Source organism: Perca fluviatilis, chromosome 16 (genome assembly GCF_010015445.1).
Source record: "Perca fluviatilis chromosome 16, GENO_Pfluv_1.0, whole genome shotgun sequence".
NCBI classification, from domain to species: Eukaryota; Metazoa; Chordata; class Actinopteri; order Perciformes; family Percidae; genus Perca; species Perca fluviatilis.
In genome coordinates, this window is record NC_053127.1 from 36,437,764 (window position 1) to 36,461,387 (window position 23,624).

General features: G+C 45.7%; 1 protein-coding gene across 2 annotated transcripts in view; it reads right to left on the reverse strand.

Annotated features, from left to right (window-relative positions):
• Positions 1 to 23,624, reverse strand: part of LOC120575647 (kin of IRRE-like protein 3) — a 363,304-nt gene that overhangs the window by 20,841 nt on the left and 318,839 nt on the right. For both annotated transcript variants that reach the window (XM_039826472.1, XM_039826471.1), the window contains exons 9-10: positions 22,277 to 22,403; positions 632 to 732 (exon numbers count right to left, since the gene is read on the reverse strand). In XM_039826472.1, the coding sequence (XP_039682406.1) occupies positions 632 to 732; positions 22,277 to 22,403 (228 nt within the window). The remainder of the gene's footprint in view (positions 1 to 631; positions 733 to 22,276; positions 22,404 to 23,624) is intronic.

The window sequence follows — 23,624 nt, forward strand, 5'->3', positions numbered from 1 at the left end:
TACAACTTTTTTTAAACATGGTGTTAGCCTGGTTTCCTGTTTCCCCCACTTTTCCTACTTATAATATATAATAATTCCTACTTATATAATAATAATTCATGCTGTTGGCTTTAAGAATAATCTCTTAGGGGGCTTTCACACCTATCTCGTTTGGTCTGGACCTTCACACTTTTCAGTTTGATCCCAACCAAAATTAAAGGTGTGAAACCTCCACGGTTAACAGCCTAAATTTGGTCTGACCAAAAGAGGTAGTCTCGGTCCGGATGAAACTGAACCATGGTCTGGTTCGTTTCTAGTGTGAAAGCATTTTTTAGACTTGTTATCAGATCGGGGAAGCTCCTTAAGGAACAGCTCAGTGCTTAGTGTGTATGGCAGAGGTGATGGCACAGTGGATATGACACGTGCCTTTGGTGTGGGAGACCTGGGTTTGATTTCCACTGCGATACATCAACCAATGTGTCCCTGAGCAAGGCACTTAACCCCTAGTTTCTACAGAGGCGTGCGACCTCTGAGATATATAGCAATTGTAAGTCGCTTTGGATAAAAGCATCAGCGAAATGACATGTAATGTACGTGAGAGAGTGAACATGAAAATATATCAGTAAATTGAAGGAAGAATGAAATGACTTACGATGCGGTCGGGAGGAGGGGTGCTGCGGATGAAGCACTTGATCTCACCCTTTTCTCCGTAGAGCACCTGCTGGGTCTGGGTGCTGGAGATAGTGGGAGGACCTGTAGAAGCACAGACACTCAATCAACTAGTGTCAAACTGAAACAATGGAAGTTATATAGACATTATATTAGTAACAAATACATACATTGTACACAGAAAAAATATAACTGTGTGTATGTAGGATGTTTTTATCTTTTTAGTAAGAATTAAGAAGATTTGGCCTTGGCTGGACAATAGTGTTGTATTCTGTTCTATTCTACATGAGTGCTCTCCTCTGATTAATTCTAATCATTCCAATACAAGGAATGTGATACAGTAACAATGGACACAACGATTGTAGGAACAATAGTAGTGGACCATAGTTTATCCGTGTTCCGTATAGATAGTTTCGTTTGGGAGCCCAATGTGTATGAATACCACTGACCAGAACACAGAAAAATGTTTTTAAATAAGGTATTGTATTGTAATCATCTCAACAAAACATACAAAATAACACACAATAGGCCTATTAAATACTTCTCATTTTCCAGAGACAGTTAAGTCCAAGCAAAAACAAAAGTTCAGTTCATTTTTGTGTTCAGTTCAAATCATCCTCCCACACACTCTGGCAAGGAAGGGTTGGTAATCCATAATGAAGATAGTCCACATCCACAGGTCATGGGTAGCTCGCCATCATGGTAGCCAGGTCCATCTAACACAAAAACCTGAAACCTAAAATTTTGTATACTGGAGTCGATCCAGGGGTTTCCTTGTTCTATTTGAAGGTCTCGTAGGTGGTTCTTCGTCATACTCCATATTGAAGGTTTCAAGAGAAACAAGCAAGTCATTTCCCGTAGGAGAATAGGCACTCTCCTCTGCAGCATCATTAGCTGTTGAGTCTAACCTGAGCCCTGCATCCTCAGGTATATTTGGACTTGCAGGGCTGTTGGCTGTCTCGGTATAGTCAGACAGATTAGGAGCAGCGTTCTCTGCAGCTTCTAGATTTGTAACAGACACTGCGCGTTGTGGGGTCTCTGCACTTATAGAAACCGCAGTTGAAGGTGCCATAATTGAATCTTTTGGGATGTAAATTATGGTGTTGAATCTAAAAGGTCCAGAGCTGGGTAATCCACTGCAACAATGGGTTGAAATGTCATCTTCCTCTGATAAACCGTCTGAATCTACATGACTACCAGAAGGATCTGGATTTGCATGAGTTCCCGGTCTCCGAGTTTGTTTCCCAACTGGAATTTCTATCTGTGCAGGTAAGTACCCACAAGGAAGCAGAAGGTCCCTGTGAAGTGTTCGTAGAGGACTGTCTTTATTCGCAGGTCTGACAGTGTAGACAGGAAGAGTACCAGCTCTCTTTATAACAATGTAGACTTTAGATTCCCATTTGTCAGCAAGTTTGTGTCTGCCTCTAAACCCAACATTTCTGACCAAGACACAATCTCCCACAGATAAATCCGAGGCAGTAACATGCCTGTCAAATCTGAGTTTGTTTCTTTGCATGACTTTTTCTGCATGTCTGTGGCAATTTTTTTGCTTTTCTCCAAGTGGGATTTGAGATTTTGTACATACTTAGAATGGGATGTATGCTGGTCCTCTGTCACAGGTAGTCCAAAAGCTAAGTAAAGGTGCAATTGTGTTTGGCATCGGAACATAAGTTTGTAGGGTGAAAATCCAGTGACATCATTCTTAGTACAATTGTATGCTACAAACGGTTTCACAAAGTCCTTCCAGTGTGTTTTGTCCTGATCCCTAAAGCATGTGCAACAGTGTATGATTGAAACGCTCAACTGGGTTTCCTCTTGGATGATATGGTGTGGTTCTTATTTTGTGGATTCCAGCCATGTCGCATAGTTCCTTTATTTCCATAGTGGATGAGGAAGTTGTCCCATAGACATTTGGTGACCGTCCTGGCTTTTTGGTTGGGTGTGGGAATGGCTAATGCATATTTTGTAAAATGGTCTGTAATTACAAGAATGTCCTTGAGCCCAGTTCTGTCTGGTTCCAACGATAGAAAATCCATGCAAACAAGTTCCAGGGGCCTGGTTGTCTTTATGTTCACAAAAGGTGCAGCTTGCTCATGGTATGAATTTTCTTTTCACACACCTTTCACAAGTCTTTATCTTTATGCAAACATCGGAAGACATTTTTGGCCAATAGAATCTAGCTCGGGCCAGGTCAAGTGTTCTCACTATCCCCATGTGACCCATCTAATCATGTATACTGGTCAGGACTTAGTGGCAAATTTCCTGTGGAAGGACAAGCTGATAGGAATATTGAGGTCCTACTTTCTTACTCCTTACTAGAATGTTGTTTTAGAGCTCTAAGCAATTTAATTCTCGAAGAAGAAGGGGCAAATCTGGAAGTTCATCCCTCAAGGTAGGCGGTGGTGTCTCTCCATATTCCAATTGAGATTTTGAAGGTCTGATGGTTTGGTCTTCCCATTGTTTTTCTGTAATCTGAGGAAGGATGTAGAATCCAAACTGACACTGTCAAGGAGTGCATCAGCAAAAGTTGAAAGTAACTGAACAAGGGCAAGACCATGATTTTGGGTGTCTATGTCAGTTGAACTGTAGATGAGCTGTCTGTCACTGATGGCTTGGATGGTGTGTTGATCAATGGAAACCAAACCAGGATCAGCCAGATGATGTTGGGGGGATTTCCATATTCGCTCTCTCTCCTTCTGAGACTTGAGATCATCTGATAGATCACCATGAGGTCTGCAAGAAAGTCCATCTGCATCTGCACTCTGCTTGCCAGCACGAAACAAAATCTTGAATAAAAAGGTGGATAATGAGGCAAGCCACCTATAACTGGTAGCATCCAATTTGGCTTATGTCAGAAGGTAAGTGAGAGGGTTGCTGTATGTCACCACTGTGAATTGAGTACCATACAAATAGTCACAGATATTTTCTGTCATTGACAGTTTCAGGGCAAGGAATTCAATCTTATGAGCTGGGTAACAGGATTCACTATGGGAAAACCCTCTGCTGGCATAAGCAATGACTCTCTTTTCCCCTTCTTGTTCTTGATACTACACAACTCCAAGACCTGTGGAGCTGGCATCCGTATGAACAAAGTATGGCTTTTGGGGATCGGCAAAAGCAAGAACCGGAGCAGTAGTAAGTTTATGAATGACAGTTTCAAAGGCCTGCTGAAAAGCAGGCGTCCATCGGCCAAAGAATGGTTATTTGGGGTTCAGGTAATGTTCTTGGTTTAACAGGGTTCCCGCGGGTCCTTAAAAAGTCTTAAAATGTCTTAAATTAAAATCCGGGTAATTAAAGTCTTAAATTGTCTTAAATTTATCGTAAAGTTGCTGTAGGTATTAGATTTTCAGCCGGTTCGCTTAATGATGATGGGAAAGCACAATGGCCCACCGTAAAACATCTAATAGTTGATTAATTTAGTATGGTGTGAAATGAGAGTCTCCGCGATTAATAGCTGTTTTACGGTACGTCAGCTAGAGACGCTGACGTCAGGCTGCGTGCCGCCATTACGCGGTTTTGTCGAGATGAGGTTCAACATGCAAAGAAGAGGGGAAGTGCAAATTTAACGACAAGTGGATGGAAGAGGATGTATTTAGGAGGTGGTTGGTGCCGGCTGAAAACAACAATGAGGCAATGTGTAAATTCTGCAAAAAGACTTTTTCATTAGGGACCATGGGGCTCAAAGCCATCGAGTCGCATATGAAAGGAGGAAAGCACCAGTGGTACGTGGCAGCAGCTAGCCATAGCGGGGCCAGGCTAATCCCTGCATTGTATGCAGCACAACCTAACAACGTTACAAGTTCAGACGCCACCTCTCGGTCGGCTATAACAAGTTTCATTTCACTGCCAGACATCCAAAAGGCAGAGGTACTGTGGGTTCTCCATACTGTGACGAGGCACAATTCATTTAAATCTAACGAGGACATACGTGGCGTCTTTGCTGCCATGTTCCCCGATTCGCAGCTTGCAAAGTCATTCACCTGTGGTGAAAATAAAACGGCATATGTCGCCAAATATGGCATCGCTTCAATCATCAAGAAGGAGCTATCGTGCAGCGTTAGTGAGAAGCCATATGTTGTCATGTTTGACGAAAGCATGAATAAAATGACAAATGGTAAACAAATGGACATTCATTTGCGGTTCTGGACTACTGATGATGAGACTGGCACACACCACTTCATCTACCGCTACTATGGGTTGGAGTTCATGGGTCACTCCAGAGCCGAGGACATTTCAGTGTAAGTAACGTTACGATTGTGTTTGTAATCCCATACTATTATTCATACTAAGTGTGGTGTAAAATTGAGTAACGTTAGTGCGGCCCAAAGCTCATATGCTAGCGGTGTAAACACCAATACTGCCCCGGTGCTCAGTGCTGCCACTCCGGGCAGAGTCGGCAGAGGACTGGTTATGTGCTCCAGTCAGGTCACAGGTCTATGTTCACTTTGACAATTCAATTCAATTTTATTTCTAGTATAAAATCATAACAAGAGTTATCTCGAGACACTTACAGATAGAGTAGGTCTGGACCACACTCTATAATTTCCAAAGCCCCAACAATTACAGCAATTCCCCCAAGAGCAAGCATTAGCAGTGGCTGTTGCGACAGTGGTGAAGAAAAACTCCCTTTTAGGAAGAAACCTCGGCAGACCCAGACTCTTGGTAGGCGGTGTCTGACGGGGCCGGTTGGGGGTGTGATGAACAGTGGCAATAATAGTCACATTAAAGATAATGGAACAGTGACTTCGAAGGTCATCGTGGAAGTTCATGTCATAGCAGGCCATAGCAGGGCGTTACGGGGTGTAGTGTAGCACAGCAGAGCATCGGTGGACGCAGCAGGACGCATTCTACATGTTTATGCGGGTCTACACAGGTGAGTGCATTGATAAGTTTTGGCTTTTAACTCACGAAGATTTTAATGTAGCCTACTTACAGTAACAAGACTAGTGTTAATCTGCCCCAGCGGCCGTTGGTAATCCTCTTTGTATTGTTCCCAGTCAGAGATATGAGTCAATCAAACTACCGTAAATAACAGGTCGCGCAACTCTGAACGTTGTAATTTGGCGTGCGGATGAGAGAGTGCTTCAGCATTTCAACCATGATTTCAACACAATAACTCTCTTGCACACATATTGCCAGCGTGCCATTGGTTAAGGTCCGGCGTGCCCATGGTGGCACTAAGGTTGCCGACCCCCGATGTAGCAGGTCCACAGCGACAGCTGCACCCAAGACCCAGGTCTTGGTGCCACCCTAATCCAAGGAAATATTCTGGGCAAAGAAGAAACATAAGGACTCTGGGGAGTAAACTCCCCAGAGCTAGGTTAGTAACAATCTAACAGGTAACAACACATAAGCTCAGAGTTTAAGGGGTGTAACTGTTGGTAGATGTGGTTTATTGAGGGAATTACTGTTATTGTTGGGGCTTTGTAAATTATAGAGTGTGGTCTAGACCTACTCTATCTGTAAAGTGTCTCGAGATAACTCATGTTATGATTTGATACTATAAATAAAATTGAATTTAAAATTTATTGCAAGGAAAAGAGAGGGGATTTGGTGGACCTAGACCGTGAAATTGAGAAGAGAGCGGCAGAGCTACGCCACATATCTTGAGAATTTGGGATGTTAACAAAACAATGGACCTCTCTATTCATTGGTTTCTCTCATTAATAGTCATGATAACATTTTTGTTTTCAAACAGTACATTATTTGTCAACTTTTTGGCTTGGAACAGGCTGTTTTGAGGACTTTGATTATTGAGCTTATTTATGATGGAGACTGCTTTAAGTCTTGGAAGTATTATTATTCTGTCTCCCACTTAGCCATGATGGAGTCCGATTAAAGTGTTATTATTTTCATTATTCTATATGGTTCCTTCATGCAATGCATTGTGTTATTTAGTGCAATCCAACTTATGTATGTTATGTTGGCTCTGTTCTGCATCACAAAGGAACAAAATAAAAAAAATAAAAAAAAGGCCAACTGTGAGCTTTGATTGTGTTTACATCTATATTGGCCAAACAGTGGTGGAAGTGTTATTGTTAGTTATTATACTGTCTCCTAATTTGAAAAAAAGGTCTCATGAAAAAGTATTTTTGCAGAGTTTACACATTGCACATAATTGATAACAAATGGAAAACTTTAAGTTTTGATTTCCATTGTAGGAGGCAATAAATTGAGTATTCCAAAGAAATTGTTATGACATTTTTGGGTCTTAAATTATATTTGTTGATGTCTTAAAAAGCATTAAATTGTACTTTTAAAATGGTGCAAGAACCCTGTTTAACATTGGTTTAAACTTTTTCTGTGATGGTGGATAACCAGACGTAAGATCATGTAGAGGTTTGATACCTGAATACCCCTTCACAAACCTATAGTACCGGCGCAACCCCAAAAAAAAAAAAAAAAATTTTTTTTTTTTTTTTTTTTTTTTCGCAGCGGGGGAAGAAATAAATTTTTTTTTTGGGGGTTTTTTCACCACTTTTTTTTTTTTTTTTTTTCCCCCCCTTTTTTTTTTTTTTTAAAAAATTTTATTTTTTTTTTATCTTGCATTTTTGTGAAGTAGACTTTATGGGATCGTTTTACTGCAGCCCTTGTCTTGTTGGCTTGTTGTGGCACAGCAGTCCTTGTTGCTCTAGACCAGGGGTCGGCAACCCGCGGATCTTTCATCCCTCTGATGCGGCTCCCTGTGGCTTTTGAAAATAATGAATGAGTATTTAATTAAAGAAATTAAAGTTTGTTTTTAAAATGTAATTCTAAATTTGAAGATTCTGGTGATCTTGTAACATCTAAATAATGTATTATTGTAATTTGTAACACAAATGTGTTAAAAAAAATGTTTCGCTCTTAATATGCGTCACAATCTCTAATGTGCGACACCCGCCAGTGCGTGATTTCTTGAACTTTTCTAACCCCAGGTAGGCCAACTCATAGATACAGTTGAAATCAGATATTTACATACACTAGAGAAAGACACAAAAACTTATTTCTTTACTGTCATACATTAAATCAGAGTAAACTTTTTCTGTTTTAGATCAATACATATTAACATATTTTTTGCATTTGTTAAATGTCAGAATCGAGCGAGGGAGAATTTTTATGTATTTTTTTTATCACTTTCAAAGTCAGAAGTATACATACACTTCCTTAGGATTTGGTAGAATTGCCCCGAAACGGTTTGACTTGGGCCAAACGTTTTGGGTATCCTTCCACAAGCTTTCTACAATAGCTTGCTGGAATTTTGGCCCACTCCTCTTGACAGAACTGGTGTAACTGGGTTAGGTTTGTAGGCCTTCTTGCTCGCACTGTTATGGCTGTGGCTAAGACCCAGAACACGGAGTATCACACACAGACACGGAGGAAAATGTTTAGAATGTCTTTAATGAATGGCACAACAAAAACTCAGCAGCCTGAGACAGTCAGCTGCGCTGGTGGAGGAGACAGGACTGGAGCGGCGTGGGCAGAGCGTGGCGTGTCCAAAAACAATTCTCACAGGGATCCAAACGAGGAGATGAAAAGTCGAGGAGCGAAAGGCTGGTGGCACAGCGATCGTAGGCACAGGTCGAGTGGTGTAGGTCTGGATGAGAGGACAAAAACAAACATAGGTGAGCGGAGCACAAGAGACAAAACATGAGGCAAAAACTTAAGAGCACGATTCACTGGGAGCCAAGTTACCACTTTGGTAGCTGTAACGATCTGGCGCCGAAGACAGGTTCCAACCAGGTCTAAATACTGCAGCAGTGATGAGAGAATCAGCAACAGCTGAGCAGAAAGAGATTGCAGGATAGCCAGCAGCTGTGCAGGTAGGTGGATCACCCGGCCACGCCCCTTGACCTACTTTCAGCCACTCCAGCAACATGGACAGACACAGAGGACAAGGAAGACAACACACACACACAAACCGCTCCCATAACAGTACCCCCCCCTCAACGGGCGCCTCCAGGCGACCCGCCAGGCCTATCAGGGTGGTCACGGTGGAAGTCCTTGATCAACTGAGGGTCCAGAATAAAACGTTTGGGTATCCACGATCTCTCCTCAGGCCCGTACCCCTCCCAATCCACTAAGTACTGGAGACCCCTACCCCGTCGACGTACGTCCAAGAGCTCCCGAACCGTGTAGGCAGGGTGGTCATCAATCAGCCGAGCAGGAGGCGGGGGATCAGCGGGGGGACACAGAGGACAGGTGGAGACGGGCTTCAACTGCGAAACATGGAAGGTCGGGTGAACCCTCATAGCCGGCGGCAGTATGGGACCAGGGACGACTGGGGACCGGAAGAGGTTGAAGCAGACCCGAGGGAGATTGATGAGAGGCTTTTCCACGAGCACAGGTGGAACATGCCGATACATATGCCCGGACGTCTGCTTCCATGGAAGGCCACCAGAAGTGTCTTTTTAACAAAGACAGAGTCCTTTGCATACCTGGGTGACAGGCGAAGCGAGAGGTGTGAACCCAGTGCAGCACCTGAGCCCGTACCGCCTCAGGGACAAAAAGACGATTTGGGGGTCCATCCCCTGGTCCCGGGTCTGTGGCTTGAGCGGCTTTGACGAGGGACTCAATCTCCCACTGGACTGCAGCCACAACGCAGGAGGGGGAAAGGACAGCTACCGGGTTGCCAGCCTCCTCAGAATCTGTGAACTGGCGGGACAGAGAGTCAGGTTTTATATTACGGGACCCAGGACGGAATGTCAGGGTGAAATTGAATCTGCTGAAAAACAGAGCCCAACGGGCTTGGCGGGAGTTGAGTCTCTTGGTGGTTTGGATGAATTCCAGATTTTTGTGGTCCGTCCAGACCACAAATGGCTGCTCTGTCCCGTCCAGCCAATGCCGCCACTCCTCCAGTAGCTCACGATTACCCACGTCATAGTTCTTCTCGGCTGGTGACAGCTTCTTAGAGAAAAAAGCACAAGGGTGAAGCTTCTGATCTGAGGGGGACCGTTGGGAGAGGACAGCACCCACCCCAGAGTCCGAAGCGTCCACCTCCACAATGAACTGCAAAGCAGGATCAGGGTTAATCAGTACCGGGGATGAGGAAAACAGTCTTTTCAATGTACACATGGCCTGCTCTGCCTCAGGTGACCACATAAAGGGCACCTTGGGGGACGTGAGTTTGGTGAGAGGAGTGACCACTCGACTGAAATCCTTAATGAATCGTCTATAGAAATTTGCAAAACCCAGAAAACGTTGGAGTTGCTTACGGGTCGATGGCGTGGGCCATTCTGTCACCGCCCTGATCTTCTCGGGGTCAGCCTTGACTTGTCCACTCTCGATGATGAACCCCAGAAACGGAACCGACTGTTGGTGAAACTCTCATTTCTCAGCCTTCACGTACAGTTTGTTCTCCAGGAGGCGGTGGAGAACTTGCCGAACATGTGCCACGTGCTCTGCTAGGGACTTGGAAAAAATGAGAATATCATCCAAATACACAAAAACAAAACTGTCCAAAAAATCCCTCAGAACATCATTAACCAACGCCTGAAAAACGGCAGGGGCGTTAGTGAGTCCAAAAGGCATAACCAAATACTCAAAGTGCCCCAAAGGCGTATTGAACGCCGTCTTCCACTCGTCTCCATGTCTAATCCTAACCAGGTGATAGGCATTTCGAAGGTCCAGCTTGGTAAAGATGGTTGCTCCCTGAAGGGGTTCGAAAGCAGAGTTGATTAGCGGCAGGGGATATTTGTTTTTGACAGTTATTTTATTCAACCCCCTAAAGTCAATACAGGGACGTAGTGTCTTGTCCTTCTTGTCGACGAAAAAAAAACGGCCCCCAAAGGGGACGATGACGGGCGGATTATGCCAGCCGCCAATGAGTCACCTATGTATTTTTCCATGGAGTCTTTTTCAGAACGAGACAGATTATACAGACGGCTAGAAGGGAATGGGGCACCACTGAGCAACTCTATGGCACAATCGTACGGCCTATGGGGAGGTAATGAGAGTGCCTTGTCCTTACTGAACACTTCAGCTAGGTCATGATAATCCACAGGAACAGAAGACAGGTCAGGGGGGTCCACCAGAGACATGGGTACATCCGTAGTAGGTGGCACAGCTGAACCCAAACACTTAGCGTGACAGTGACTACTCCAACCGTGAATGGCGTGGTGTGTCCAGTCGATTTGAGGGTTATGTAAACTAAGCCAAGGGTAACCGAGGATGATGGGAGTGGTTGCGGGGGACATAACCTTGAGGCAGATGTGTTCATGATGGTTGCCTGACAGGGTTAACTCAACTGGCACGGTTTGATGTGTTACAGTTGCGAGGAGGCGCCCGTCTAAGGACGTGACATGGAGGGGTGTCGGGAGTTGCTCTATGGGAATATTGGCCTGGGTAACTACCTCTTGGCTAATAAAACTGTCCTCGGCACCGGTGTCAATGAGAACAGAAAGTGGCAGAGACAAAGACTGGTACTGAAAAATGGCTGGGACTTGTAATCGGGGATTGGTGGGTGCCGAATTAGGGTCAGGGCTCGCTAGCTGGCCCACGTTAACTAGCGAGCCTGGTCTTTTGGTTTCATGGGACAACTAGCCAGAAAGTGTGAAGCGTCCCCGCAGTAAAAACACTCACCAGCCTGGAGGTGTTGTGACCGTTCAGAAGGGGAGAGCCGAGCACGACCCAGTTGCATGGGCTCCTCCCGGGGCGTAATGACCGAGCCTGGAGGAGTGAACCGTCTCTGGGGTGGTGAGGTGCGGGGAGCTAGGGGTGCGATCACTCGTCTAGGCTTGTGTGACTGGCCGCTCCTTTCCCGGCGCCTCTCCCGTAACCTGTTATCCAACGTAATAGCCAGGGAAACAAGACGAAACAGGTTACTAGGTTCATCTCTGGTGGCTAGTTCGTCCTTTACGGATTCAGTCAAACCGTTGACAAAAACTCCTTGTAAGGCTTCCTCGTTCCACTTTGAATCAGCAGCAAGAGTCCAAAATTCCACTGAGTAATCTGCCACACTGCCCGTGCCCTGTCTCAGATTTAGCAGCCGCTGAGAGGCATTACCAGCATGGTCAGGATGGTCAAAAACTGTTTTCAACTGTGAAGAAAAAGCAGCAAAAGTTAATCCCGCTAAATGTTGATTGGTACAGACCGCCTCCGCCCATGCCAATGCTCTCCCTCTCAGCAACCCTAACGTGTAATGTACCTTGGAAGATTCAGTAGGGAAAGACAGCGGTCTTTGTTGGAATATTAAGCCACACTGAAGCAAAAATCCCCGGCACTTATCTAGTTCTCCAGTGAAGGGCTCGGGCGAAGTTACAGGGGTTTCCCGGACAGTAGTCACCTCCGCGGGGACGGGAGGAGGGCTGGAAGGCCGAGGAGAAGGGAGAGGATTATGGCAGGCAGACAACTTAGCAACTTCAGCAGTTAGCTTGGCGACCTGAGCTAGCAATTGCTGGTCGGCTGGCGGCACAGCGGTCGTAGGCACAGGTCGAGTGGTGTAGGTCTGGATGAGAGGACAAAAACAAACATAGGTGAGCGGAGCACGAGAGACAAAACATGAGGCAAAAACTTAAGAGCACGATTCACTGGGAGCCAAGTTACCACTTTGGTAGCTGTAACGATCTGGCGCCGAAGACAGGTTCCAACCAGGTCTAAATACTGCAGCAGTGATGAGAGAATCAGCAACAGCTGAGCAGAAAGAGATTGCAGGATAGCCAGCAGCTGTGCAGGTAGGTGGATCACCTGGCCACGCCCCTTGACCTACTTTCAGCCACTCCAGCAACATGGACAGACACAGAGGACAAGGAAGACAACACACACACACAACCGCTCCCATAACACGCACTCGCCTTTTCAGTTCCGTCCACAAATGTTCTATGGGATTGAGATCAGGGCTTTGTGATGGCCACTCCAATAACTTGACTTTGTTGTCCTTAAGCCACTTTGTAACTAATTTGGAGGTATGCTTGGGGTCATTGTCAATTTGGAAGACCCATTTGCGCCCAAGCTGTAACTTCCTTGCTGATGTCTTCAGATGTTGCTTCAATATATCCACAAAATTTTCTTTTCTCATGATGCCATCTATTTTGTGAAGTGCACCAGTCCCTTCTGCAGCAAAGCAGCCCCACAACATTATACTACCACCCCCATACTTCACAGTTTGGATGGTGTTCTGAGGCTTCAAAGCTTCGTCCTTTTTCCTCCAAATATACCGTTTATCATTATGGCCGAACAGTTAAATTTTTGTTTCGTCAGACCACAGGACATGTCTCCAGAAATTAAGATTTTTGTCCCCATGTGCAGTTGCAAACTGTGGTCTGGCTTTTTGATGGTGGTTTTGAAGTAATGGCTTTCTTCTCCCTGAGTAACCTTTTAGCTCATGGTGGTACAGGACTCGTTTACTGTGGATAATGACACTGTCTTACCAGTTTCAGCTAGCATCTTCACCAGGTCTTTTGCTGTTGTCCTGGGATTGATTCGCACATTACGCACCAAAAAACGTTCCTCTCTGGGACTCCGTCTCCTTCCTGAGCGGTATGATGTTTATACATTCCCATGTTTTTTATACTTGTGTATTATTGTCTGAACAGATGAACGTGGGACCTTCAGGCATCTGGAAATTGCACCCAAGGATAAGCCACACTTGTGGAGGTCCACAGTTCTTTTCCTGATTTCTCTTGATTTTCCCATGATGTCAAAGAAAGAGGCTCTGTGTTTGAGGTGTGCCTTTATATGCATCCACAGGTGTGCCACCAATTAACTCAAATGGAATCAATTAACCTATCAGAAGCTTCTTAAACTCAGAATGGAATCATCTGGTTTTCTTTTTGTTTAAAGACACAATAAACTTAGTGTATGTATACTTCTGACTTTGATGAAAGTGATAAAAAAAATACATAAAAATTCTCCCTCGCTCGATTCTAACATTTAAAAAAAGGTTTAAAAGAAAAAGTTTACTCTGATTTAATATTTTTTTTTAAGTGTATGTAAATATCTGGTTTCAACTGTATGTCTATGAGCCAACTATGGATAATTCTAAGAAAAGTGTCTGAAGAAAACAGAACGTTCAATGCTACGTGGGCAGATTCATATGCTTTCACTGCTGACGAGACTGGTTTACCAGTATGCTTAATATGTAATGAAAAACTAGCAAACAACAAAAAGTCAAATATCGCAAGACATTTCCAGAATAAACATGCAGCCTTTGCTCAAAAATATCCAGATGGAGATGAGAGAAAAAAAGCCGTTTCGGAACTGATGCAGAAGGTTGATCTGAGCAAAACTCACTTCAAGAAGTGGATGAAGTCTGCAAATTCAAGGAAATAGTCAGGCACGGGAAGCCGTTCACAGATGGCGAATATATAAAAGAATCTTTCATTAAGATTTCAGAATCTATTCACGGACTTTAAAAACAAGAGTGAAATTGTGCAGAAAATAAGGGATATGCCCCTCTCTGCAAAGACTGTCAAAGACAGAACCATAAAAATGGCAGAAGACATCACCAGACAGCAAATTAAAGACATCAATTCAGCTGTGGCCTACTCAATTGCCTGCGATGAGTCTAAAGACAAAGGTGATGTTGAACAAATAGCGCTGTTCTGCCGGTATGTAAACTCTGCTGGGCCACAGGAAGAAATTATTGAGTTGATACCGCTAAAAGGCCAAACATGGGGGGAGGACATCTGTAAGGCTGTCTTGAATTGTTTAAGGGCCAAAGGAATAAACACCACCCACCTGCTGTCAGTGGCTACTGATGGGGCACCAAGTATGACAGGAGCGCATAAGGGCTTTGTGGCTTTACTGCAGAAGTCGCTGGACAGAAAGCTGCTGACCTTGCATTGCATCCTGCACCAAGAGGCACTGTGTGCTCAAACATTTCCTCCAGAATGCACAGAAGTAATGAATGTTGTCATTCAGATTGTCAATAAAATAATGGCAAAAGGTTTAAATCACCGTCAGTTCCGTTCATTACTGGACGAGCTGGAAAGCACATATTCTGATCTCCTGCTGCACGACAAAGTCAGGTAGCTGTCCAGAGGGGAGGTGCTGAAACACTTTGCCGTGTGTCTGGAAGAAGTGAAAACTTTCCTGGGAAGCAAAGGGCTCACATTTCCTGAGCTGGAACAGCCAGAGTGGCTGCAAAAGTTACACTTCATGGTAGACATGACAGCGCATTTGAACACACTGAACACAGCTCTTGAGGGGAAAGGACGCACAGCCCTGCACATGTTGGAGGAGGTTTTGGCATTTGAGCGCACGTTGACAGTGCTTGCCAGAGATTTACAGAAAGGTACACTGTCACACTTCCCCAATTTGAGAGAGTTCAAAGAAGCTCACATGATAAATTCGGAGTATTTACATTCTGCAATCATCGCAATGCAAACATCGTTTGGGAAACAATTCTGTGAATTCAGAGAGGAAAAACCCACATTATCCTTCCCTGTCACTCCCCTAAGCCTCGATCCATCCCTGCTGAATACGGCTGCATTGGCAGGTGTGAGTCAACCTGATCTTGAGATGGAACTGGCCGACATAGCCGACAAAGACATATGGGTGTCCAAGTTTAAACGCTTGACAGCAGACCTTAAAGATGTTGCCTGTCAGAAGGCCGTTCTTGCTCAGAATCACAAATGGCGTTATATTGAAAACCTCCCCAAACTGGACAAACTTGTGTTCGAAACTTGGAATGCTATCCCAGACGTTTATGTGAACATGAAAAAGTATGCACTTGGAGTCCTGTCAATCTTTGGATCCAGATATGTATGTGAGCAGGTGTTCTCCAACATGAACTTTATTAAAAGCAAACATCGTGCACGCCTCACAGATGACAGCTTACGATCCTGCGTAAAGATGAAGGTGACGGTGACGTGCAGACGCTGTGCGCTGAGGTTCAGGAGCAGAAATCACATTAACCAAGTATGATAAATATTTTACTTGCCAATTATTTAGCATATATTCATATTTTTTCATTGTTCAGTGAAATAGTCCTTTTATTATTCAGGTTAACAGCTGACTGCATGCGCCAGTAAAAGGATGACGGCACACAGAGAGAGGACGGCATTTTTGGTTTGCTGCCGGTGGATAATTTAAGTTTGGCGTTTTTTCATAAATATAAGAAGTACTAAAATAGACATTGAGCATTTTACTTGAAAGTAACCTTCAACCCAACGAGTTCAAAATGTTTTTGTTGCATACAGAAATGTAATTTCGTTTTCTCTGCAGTAGTTCATTGATCTCATAAATTCCATCCATCCATCCATCCATCTTCGTCCGCTTATCCGGTGTCGGGTCGCGGGGGGAGCAGCTCCAGCAGGGGACCCCAAACTTCCCTTTCCTGAGCAACATTAACCAGCTCCGACTGGGGGATACCGAGGCGTTCCCAGGCCAGGTTGGAGATATAATCCCTCCACCTAGTCCTGGGTCTTCCCCGAGGCCTCCTCCCAGCTGGACGTGCCTGGAACACCTCCCTAGGGAGGCGGCCAGGGGGCATCCTTACCAGATGCCCGAACCACCTCAACTGGCTCTTTTCGACGAGGAGCAGCGGCTCTACCTCGAGCCCCTTCACGGATGACCGAGCTTTTCACCCTATCTCTAAGGGAGACGCCAGCCACCCTCCTGAGGAAACCCATTTCGGCCCTGTAACCTGGATCTCGTTCTTTCGGTCATGACCCAGCCTTTATGACCATAGGTGAGGGTAGGAACGAAAACGACCGGTAGATCGAGAGCTTTGCCTTCTGGCTCAGCTCTCTTTGCCACAACGGTGCGATAAATTGAATGTAATACTGCACCCGGCTACCGATCCGACTCTCAACCTCCATTGTCCCCTCACTCGCAAACAAAGCCCCAAGGTACTTGAACTCCTTCACTTGGGGTAAGGATTCATTCCCTACCTGGAGTAGGCACTCCATCGGTTTCCTGCTGAGAACCATGGCCTCAGATTTAGAGGTGCTGATCCTCATCCCAACCGCATAACACTCGGCTGCGAACCGATCCAGTGAGTGCTGAAGGTCACAGGCCGATGATGCCATCAGGACCACATCATGTGCAAAGAGCAGCGATGAGATCCCCAGCCCACCGAACCGCAACCCCTCCCCACCCCGACTACGCCTTGATATCCTGTCCATAAATATTACACAAACAGGATTGGTGACAAAGCGCAGCCCTGGCGGAGACCCACACCTCACGGGAAAAGGGGGGAGAAAACAGGGGAGGGCGGGGCACAGCTTTTAAATTTGTTTTATAGAGATTGGGGGGAAGGACACAGCAAGAAAATGATGGCCCTGAGTAGAGACCCCCTCACCCCATACTCCCGCAGCACCTCCCACAGTATCTCCCGGGGACCCGGTCACACCCTTTCCAGATCCACAAAACACATGTAGACCGGTTGGGCATACTCCCAGGCTCCCCTCTAGGATCCTTGCAGTAGAGTGAAGAGCTGGTCCGTTGTTCCACGCCACCAGGACGGAATCCGCATTGTTCCTCCTCAACCCGAGGTTCGACTATCGGCCGAACCCTCCTTTCCAGCACCTTGGAGTAGACTTTACCAGGGAGGCTGAGAAGTGTGATACCCCTGTAATTGGCACACACCCTCTGGTCCCCCTTTTTAAAAAGGGGAACCACCACCCGGGTCTGCCACTCCTTTGGCACTGTCCCAGACTTCCACGCAATGTTGAAGAGGCGTGTCAACCAGGACAGCCCCTCCACACCCAGAGCCTTGAGCATTTCTGGACGGATCTCATCAATCCCCGGGGCTTTGCCACTGTGGAGTTGTTTGACTACATCAGTGACTTCCGCCTGGGAAATTGACAATGATCCCCCATCATCCTCCAGCACTGCCTCTAACATAGAGGGGGTATTAGTCGGATTCAGGAGTTCCTCAAAGTGCTCCTTCCACCGCCCGATTACCTCCTCAGTTGAGGTCAACAGTGTCCCATCCTTACTGTACACAGCTTGGATGGTTCCCCGCTTCCCCTCCTGAGGTGGCAAACAGTTTTCCAGAAGCACCTTGGGGCGGCCCCTCCAAAAGTCCTTCTCCATGTCTTCTCCAAACTTCTCCCACACCCGCTGCTTTGCCTCTTTCACGGCAGAGGCTGCAGCCGTTCGGGCCCCTTCGGTACCCTGCAACTGCCTCCGGAGTCCTCTGGGATAACATATCCCGGAAAGACTCCTTCTTCAGTCGGACGGCTTCCCTGACCACCGGTGTCCACCACGGTGTTCGTGTTCGACCGCCCTTGAGGCACCTAAGACCCTAAGACCACAGCTCCTCACTGCAGCTTCAGCAATGGAAACTTTGAACATTGTCCACTCGGGTTCAATGCCCCAGCCTCCACAGGGATGACGAAAAGCGCTCCGGCCGGAGGTTTGAGTGGAAAGTCTGAGGAGGGGGGGCCTCCCCAGACGTTCCCAATTTACCCACACTACCCGTTTGGGCTTACCAGGTCTGTCCAGAGTCTTCCCCACCCCTGGACCCAACTCACCACCAGATGGTGATCAGTTGACAGCTCCGCCCTCTCTTCACCCGAGTGTTCAAAACATACGGCCTCAGATCAGATGAAACGATTATAAAATCGATCATTGACCTTTGGCCTAGGTCGCTCTGGTACCAAGTACACTTATGAGCATCCCTATGTCGAACATGGTGTTTGTTATAGACAATCCATGACTAGCACAGAAGTCCAACAACAAACAACCACTCTGGTTTAGATCAGGGAGGCCGTTCCTCACCAATCACACCTCTCCATGTGTCTCCATACGCCCCCACATGCGCGTGGAAGTCCCCCAGCAGAACAATGGAGTCCCCCACTGGAGCCCCATGCAGGACTCCAGTCAAGGTCTCCAAGAAGGGCCGAATACTCCGAACTCCTGTTTGGTGCATATGCACAAACAACAGTCAGAGTTTTTCCCCCACAACCCGCAGGCGTAGGGGAGGCGACCTCTCGTCCACCGGGGTAAACTCCAACGTAGCGGCGCTCAGCCGGGGGCTTGTGAGTATCCCCACACCCGCCCGGCGCCTCACACCCTGGGCAACTCCGGAGAAGAAAAGAGTCCAACCCCTATCCAGGAGTATGGTTCCAGAACCGAGACCAGATCTAACCGGTAGCGCTCCACCTCCCGCACCAGTTCCGGCTCCTTCCCCCACAGAGAGGTGACGTTCCACGTCCCCAGAGCCAGCGTCTGCTGCCCGGGTCTGGTCCGTCGAGGCCCCTGGCCTTCACTGCCACCCATGTGACAGCGCACCCGACCCCAGCGGTTCCTCCCACAGGTGGTGGGCCCATGGGCTGGAGAGATGGGAGCCACGTAGCTTTTTCGGGCTGTGCCCGGCCGGGCTCCGTGGCAAACCCGGCCACCAGGCGCTCGCCGACGAGCCCGCCATCTGGGCCTGGCTCCAGACGGGGGCCCCGGGCTTCCTCCGGGCAGGGTCACTCCATCTCTACCTTGTTTTTCCATAGGGTTTTTGAACCATTCTTTGTCTGGCCCCTCACCTGAGACCACTTTGCCTTGGGAGACCCTACCAGGAGCACAAAGCTCCAGACAACACAGCCCTCAGGTTCACAGAGACACACAAACCTCTCCACCACGATAAGGTGATGGTTCACGGAGAAGTGATCTCATAAATGCAACACATTATAGTTTGTTTATGCATAGCATAAAGGAAAAAAAGTGTTATTTCATTTTAAATGTCAAAAGGGTTTTGTGGCTCCCAGTGTTTTCTTTACTGTGGGAAACAGGTCCAAATGGCTCTTTGGTGAAGGTTGCTGACCCCTGCTCTAGACTTGCATTTAACAGACATGGTTCAGGCCTTAGTGTGTATTTTGTCCTCTTCTGGGAAATAAGAGCTGTAAGTTGGCTCTGCAGCTTGTCCATTTGCTTCCTGAGATCTTCAATTGCACTAGAGTCATACTCTGACTTTGTACCACATGCACAAGCAACCTGTGAATTCAAGTAAACTCGTTGCTTTGATGAGCTGATGCGTTTTTTCATGTGGTTCTCTTTTCATAGTGCTCGAGCACCCACGGTATCAGCGCCTATGAATGGTGTTGATTTTGGATTGAAAAGTGAGAGAAAAGAGTTGGATTTGTCCCCTGTGAAGGTTGTAGAAACTTTGTCCAGTTGGTTAAGAAGTTTGTTTATTGTATATAACACCAGGGGAGCACGCGAAAGCAAAAACCAAAACGTCTCGGTAGGAGGTAAACATCAGTAAATATTGAGAAGTGTGAGCTGCAAGGTCTGTGGTACATTCCCATTGCAAATATGCCATTAACATTGATTGAGTAAAAGGGCCAAAACTCGTCTACGTTTATTATAGCGTCCCCTAATGGCTGATCTTCGCCAAATTTGGTACAGAGCCTCAGAGCGGCATGCCAAACGAGCACAAGTTTCATATTGATTGCATTTACTGTGGCAGAGATATTGCAATTGCAAATTTCTCATTGAAATGCATTGAGTTATTGGCCGAAACAAATGAACGTTGCTTATAGTGCCCCCTTAAGGCCGATCTTTGCCAAATTTGGTACAGAGCATCGTAGTTGGATGGTGAACAAGGATCCCAAGTTCTTTGCTGATAACATTTAATTTGGCTGAGATATGTGTGTGGGAGCTAGCTAGGAAAATTTGTTTGGTCGTCAAATGCGCATACTTTAACGTAGCAAAATTCTATGTACAACTTTTGGTCAGGTCCATCTGGAGATGCTATCTACAAGGTTTTGTGCAGATTGGTCGCACAGCCTAGGACGAGTTCCAAAAAGTTGTTTTTGCGCATTGCGCGATATTGCGGAAAAAAATTTAAGTGGAAATGGTCGTAGCCTATATTATGTGATTCAGCTTATACACAGATGTGTAATTTTTTTGAATCTTTGCCATTTCCACCAGTTGTGACACGTGTGCAAATTTTTTTGAGTTTTCGTGCATTCTAACCCCCTCAAAAATGTGATGAAGGACTCTGTCCTCTGATGAAGGAAAAATAATCCTTCCAAAAACAATAGGCTCCTTCGCACTTTCACTTTCATGCTCGGGCCCTAATTAACGATCCCCATCCCTAGCGGTTACATCGGCTGAAAAGCAGCCCAGAGAGTCTGCTTGTCGGAACCATAGCAACCAAATACGTTCCAGGGGCTTCCAACAACTTGTTTCTACAGTTCCGTTTTTTTTTCAGAAAACAAATTAAACACACATAAGTCATAAATGAAGTTTACATTTACAATATTTGAAAATGTATTTTGATCAAACTTGGCTGGCTGGGTCAGTGAGTAATGTGGGAGGGCCAGTGCCGCCCAGGCCCATCACTGGCTATGTTCCTAACAGGAAATGTCAAATATGTCCTCTAACAAACAGCTTCTTTTCTGAAAGTTTGTTAAGACTAAGCCAAAGTCACATGTGAGCCTCAAGTTGTGTTCAGTCTGAAAAACACTGCTTGAACTTCTAGTAGCATTTGTAATTAGGGCCCGAGCACGATAGTGCCAGGTTCCCAACAGTCTATATATTTTTCTGCTCCAATCGCTTTCTCTCGAATGCTCACACCCTATCTCCTTTCACTTTCTCTCTCTCGCTCCAGCGGCGTTCCCAGCAGGACCTTAAGCTGTCCCACTGACATGGGAAATGAGCTAGCGCAAATATCTGAATCTTTTCTTGAAAACTGTCGCAAATTGGCATCGCTGCCGGTATTAATAGCTTTGATTCAAAATATTTACAGCAGATTATTTCACATTTTGGTGTTCTTTATTCGTCACACTCCCGGTTTGTAATGGTCTTAACTCCAATGGTTATGCTGATATTCCAATTTTGGCTCAGAGACGGTTGTTTTTATTTCTCAGCATGTGTTGTGTGTGGGTGAGTGTTTTTTCTGTGCAAAATTGTCCCAGGAAATACTGACCAGATCAGAACAGCAGAGGTAGGAACTTTCATAAAGTAGACAAAGACTAATTAGTTATGGCTGATACTGGGGAAGGGCTGTCACAGGAAAGAAGGAAATTAAATGAAGAACAACAAAAAGCTAAAAGGGAAAGTGACAGACGACGGTTGGGCTTTCACCGGTTTTTATTTCTTTTCAGTCCGTGTTTGTATTAGCCTACCATTTTCTTTTTCTCATTTGTCCCCCTGTACCTGTGTAAAGTGTCCTTGGGTTTCATGAAATGCGCTATATTAATCTAAGTTATTATTATTATATTGGTTGCTACAACAATCTCTTAATGCTTTGGCTCGTGACACAGTGACAGTGATACCTGGTTTAGCTCACAAGACATCCAAAGTTAGACTAAGTTACTGTACGCAACACTGGAAATGCAACGATGCATCTGTAACTTATTCTCTTATTGTAAATAAAGGATTTTCTGTCCGAGCAAAACATTCATCGCGACTATATGACCTCACGGTAACGCTAACTCAGTAATACATAATGGGTAATACAGCACCGTAAAGACCTTTACAACAGCAGGTGTGGTAAAAACACTACCACTTTTGTCCAAAGCGGCCGCTAGAATCAACACAAACTGAAAGTTACAAATAGACACTTTAAGTTTGAGATTGTAATGAACCCTACACAAAGATTTAAATTGATGTCAGCACAATGCAGAGTTTATTGATTTATTAGTGTGGCTAGATTCTTCCTCCTCAGCACCTCAAACATCTCTGTATAATCTGTGCATTACTTTAGACGGGACCAAGTGCTGTGTAGACAAAGTGCCATTCCCATTCAGTGCATGATTGTTCTTACCATTCACAGTGAGCGACATTTCCTTCTCCCCAGCACCCACTCTGGGGACTACGGCCCGACACACATACTTCCCAGCATCCTCCGGCTTTACTGCTTTCAGTGTCAGAGTGTTCTTGTTGCTAAGCACCTGTGTTGTGAGGAAAAAGTTTCAAAGTTCGGAGAAGACACTAGTCATTTCTATCTAGTTACAGAACAATTACATTGACACAAAAGGATAGCGCGGTTTACAAGCAGTCCACACTGAAAACAATTTGTAAGAGATGCTGCACAGTTTGCAGGGTGAAAAAGGTGACAAGCTGAGAAATTTGTGTTTTTTATATTTTTGTGATTCAAAGCATGCAAAAGTGCAGGGTGATTAATTGGGGGGTTGAGTCAATGTCAGTGGGGGTCCAGGGCCTTGTTAATGAGTTAATGCTCCATCATGAGACGCTGACCTGTTGATAATTCCTAAACTAGGCTGCAGCTTGCACTCGTATACAGGGCAGACAGCACAATGAACTGAATAAAATGCCCTCAAGAACTTTGGCCATCTGCTTTAATTAGCATTTCTCTGATTGTGGTCACATATTCGCAGCAATATTAGTTCTTACCGTCTGAATCTGCAGTGAGAGGCCGCCTGAACACGTTCAGCTAATCGACACATTCGGTTGATGCGTCGTGAATGAAAGGTTTGAAGTGTTTTTACAGACAGACATAACTTGAGCTTAACAATGTTGGCATACAGTTTCAAAAAAATGGTTGTCCATTGAGCTTGACTCGCAATGCTACAGCTGAAAGACAACAAGTGATGCTAAAACCTTCCCGGGTAAAACTCGCGCTCCAGAATTTCTGTTCCACGCGTTCAAGTGAGTCGACATAAATAGACTTTTTTGACGTGTTTGGGTCACAGGGCGCAAGGAACCAATGTCACTTATGGCGCTTACCCACTGCTAGTACCAGTTCTATTTTACTTAGCTCGACCGCGCTGCCCCGTCCTCCATTTTCCATTGCAGATTTAGTACGGCCTCATGCCTGAGGCGAGTGTGGCTGGTCGTCATAGCGATGCCGCAGGAAACTGCCGTGACCTAACGCAACACGCACACAGAACGTCGAAGGTGTGTTGTTTTTTACTCTTGGCAAGAAAAATTTTGTTTCAAAAGAAGCTGGAGGCAGCAAAAAGAAATACACCGCTGGCTAAACTATTTAAAAATGGCGGGTTTGTTCAGGACACCCCCCCCGTCTATCTCTAGCAATGATGACGCAGTGATTAGTGACGATTCTCTCCGACCAATCAGGAGTCTGCAGGTTTTCACGTCACCTTTTGGTATCGCCTCAGCTCACTGGGAACCTTGATGGATGTGATACTAAA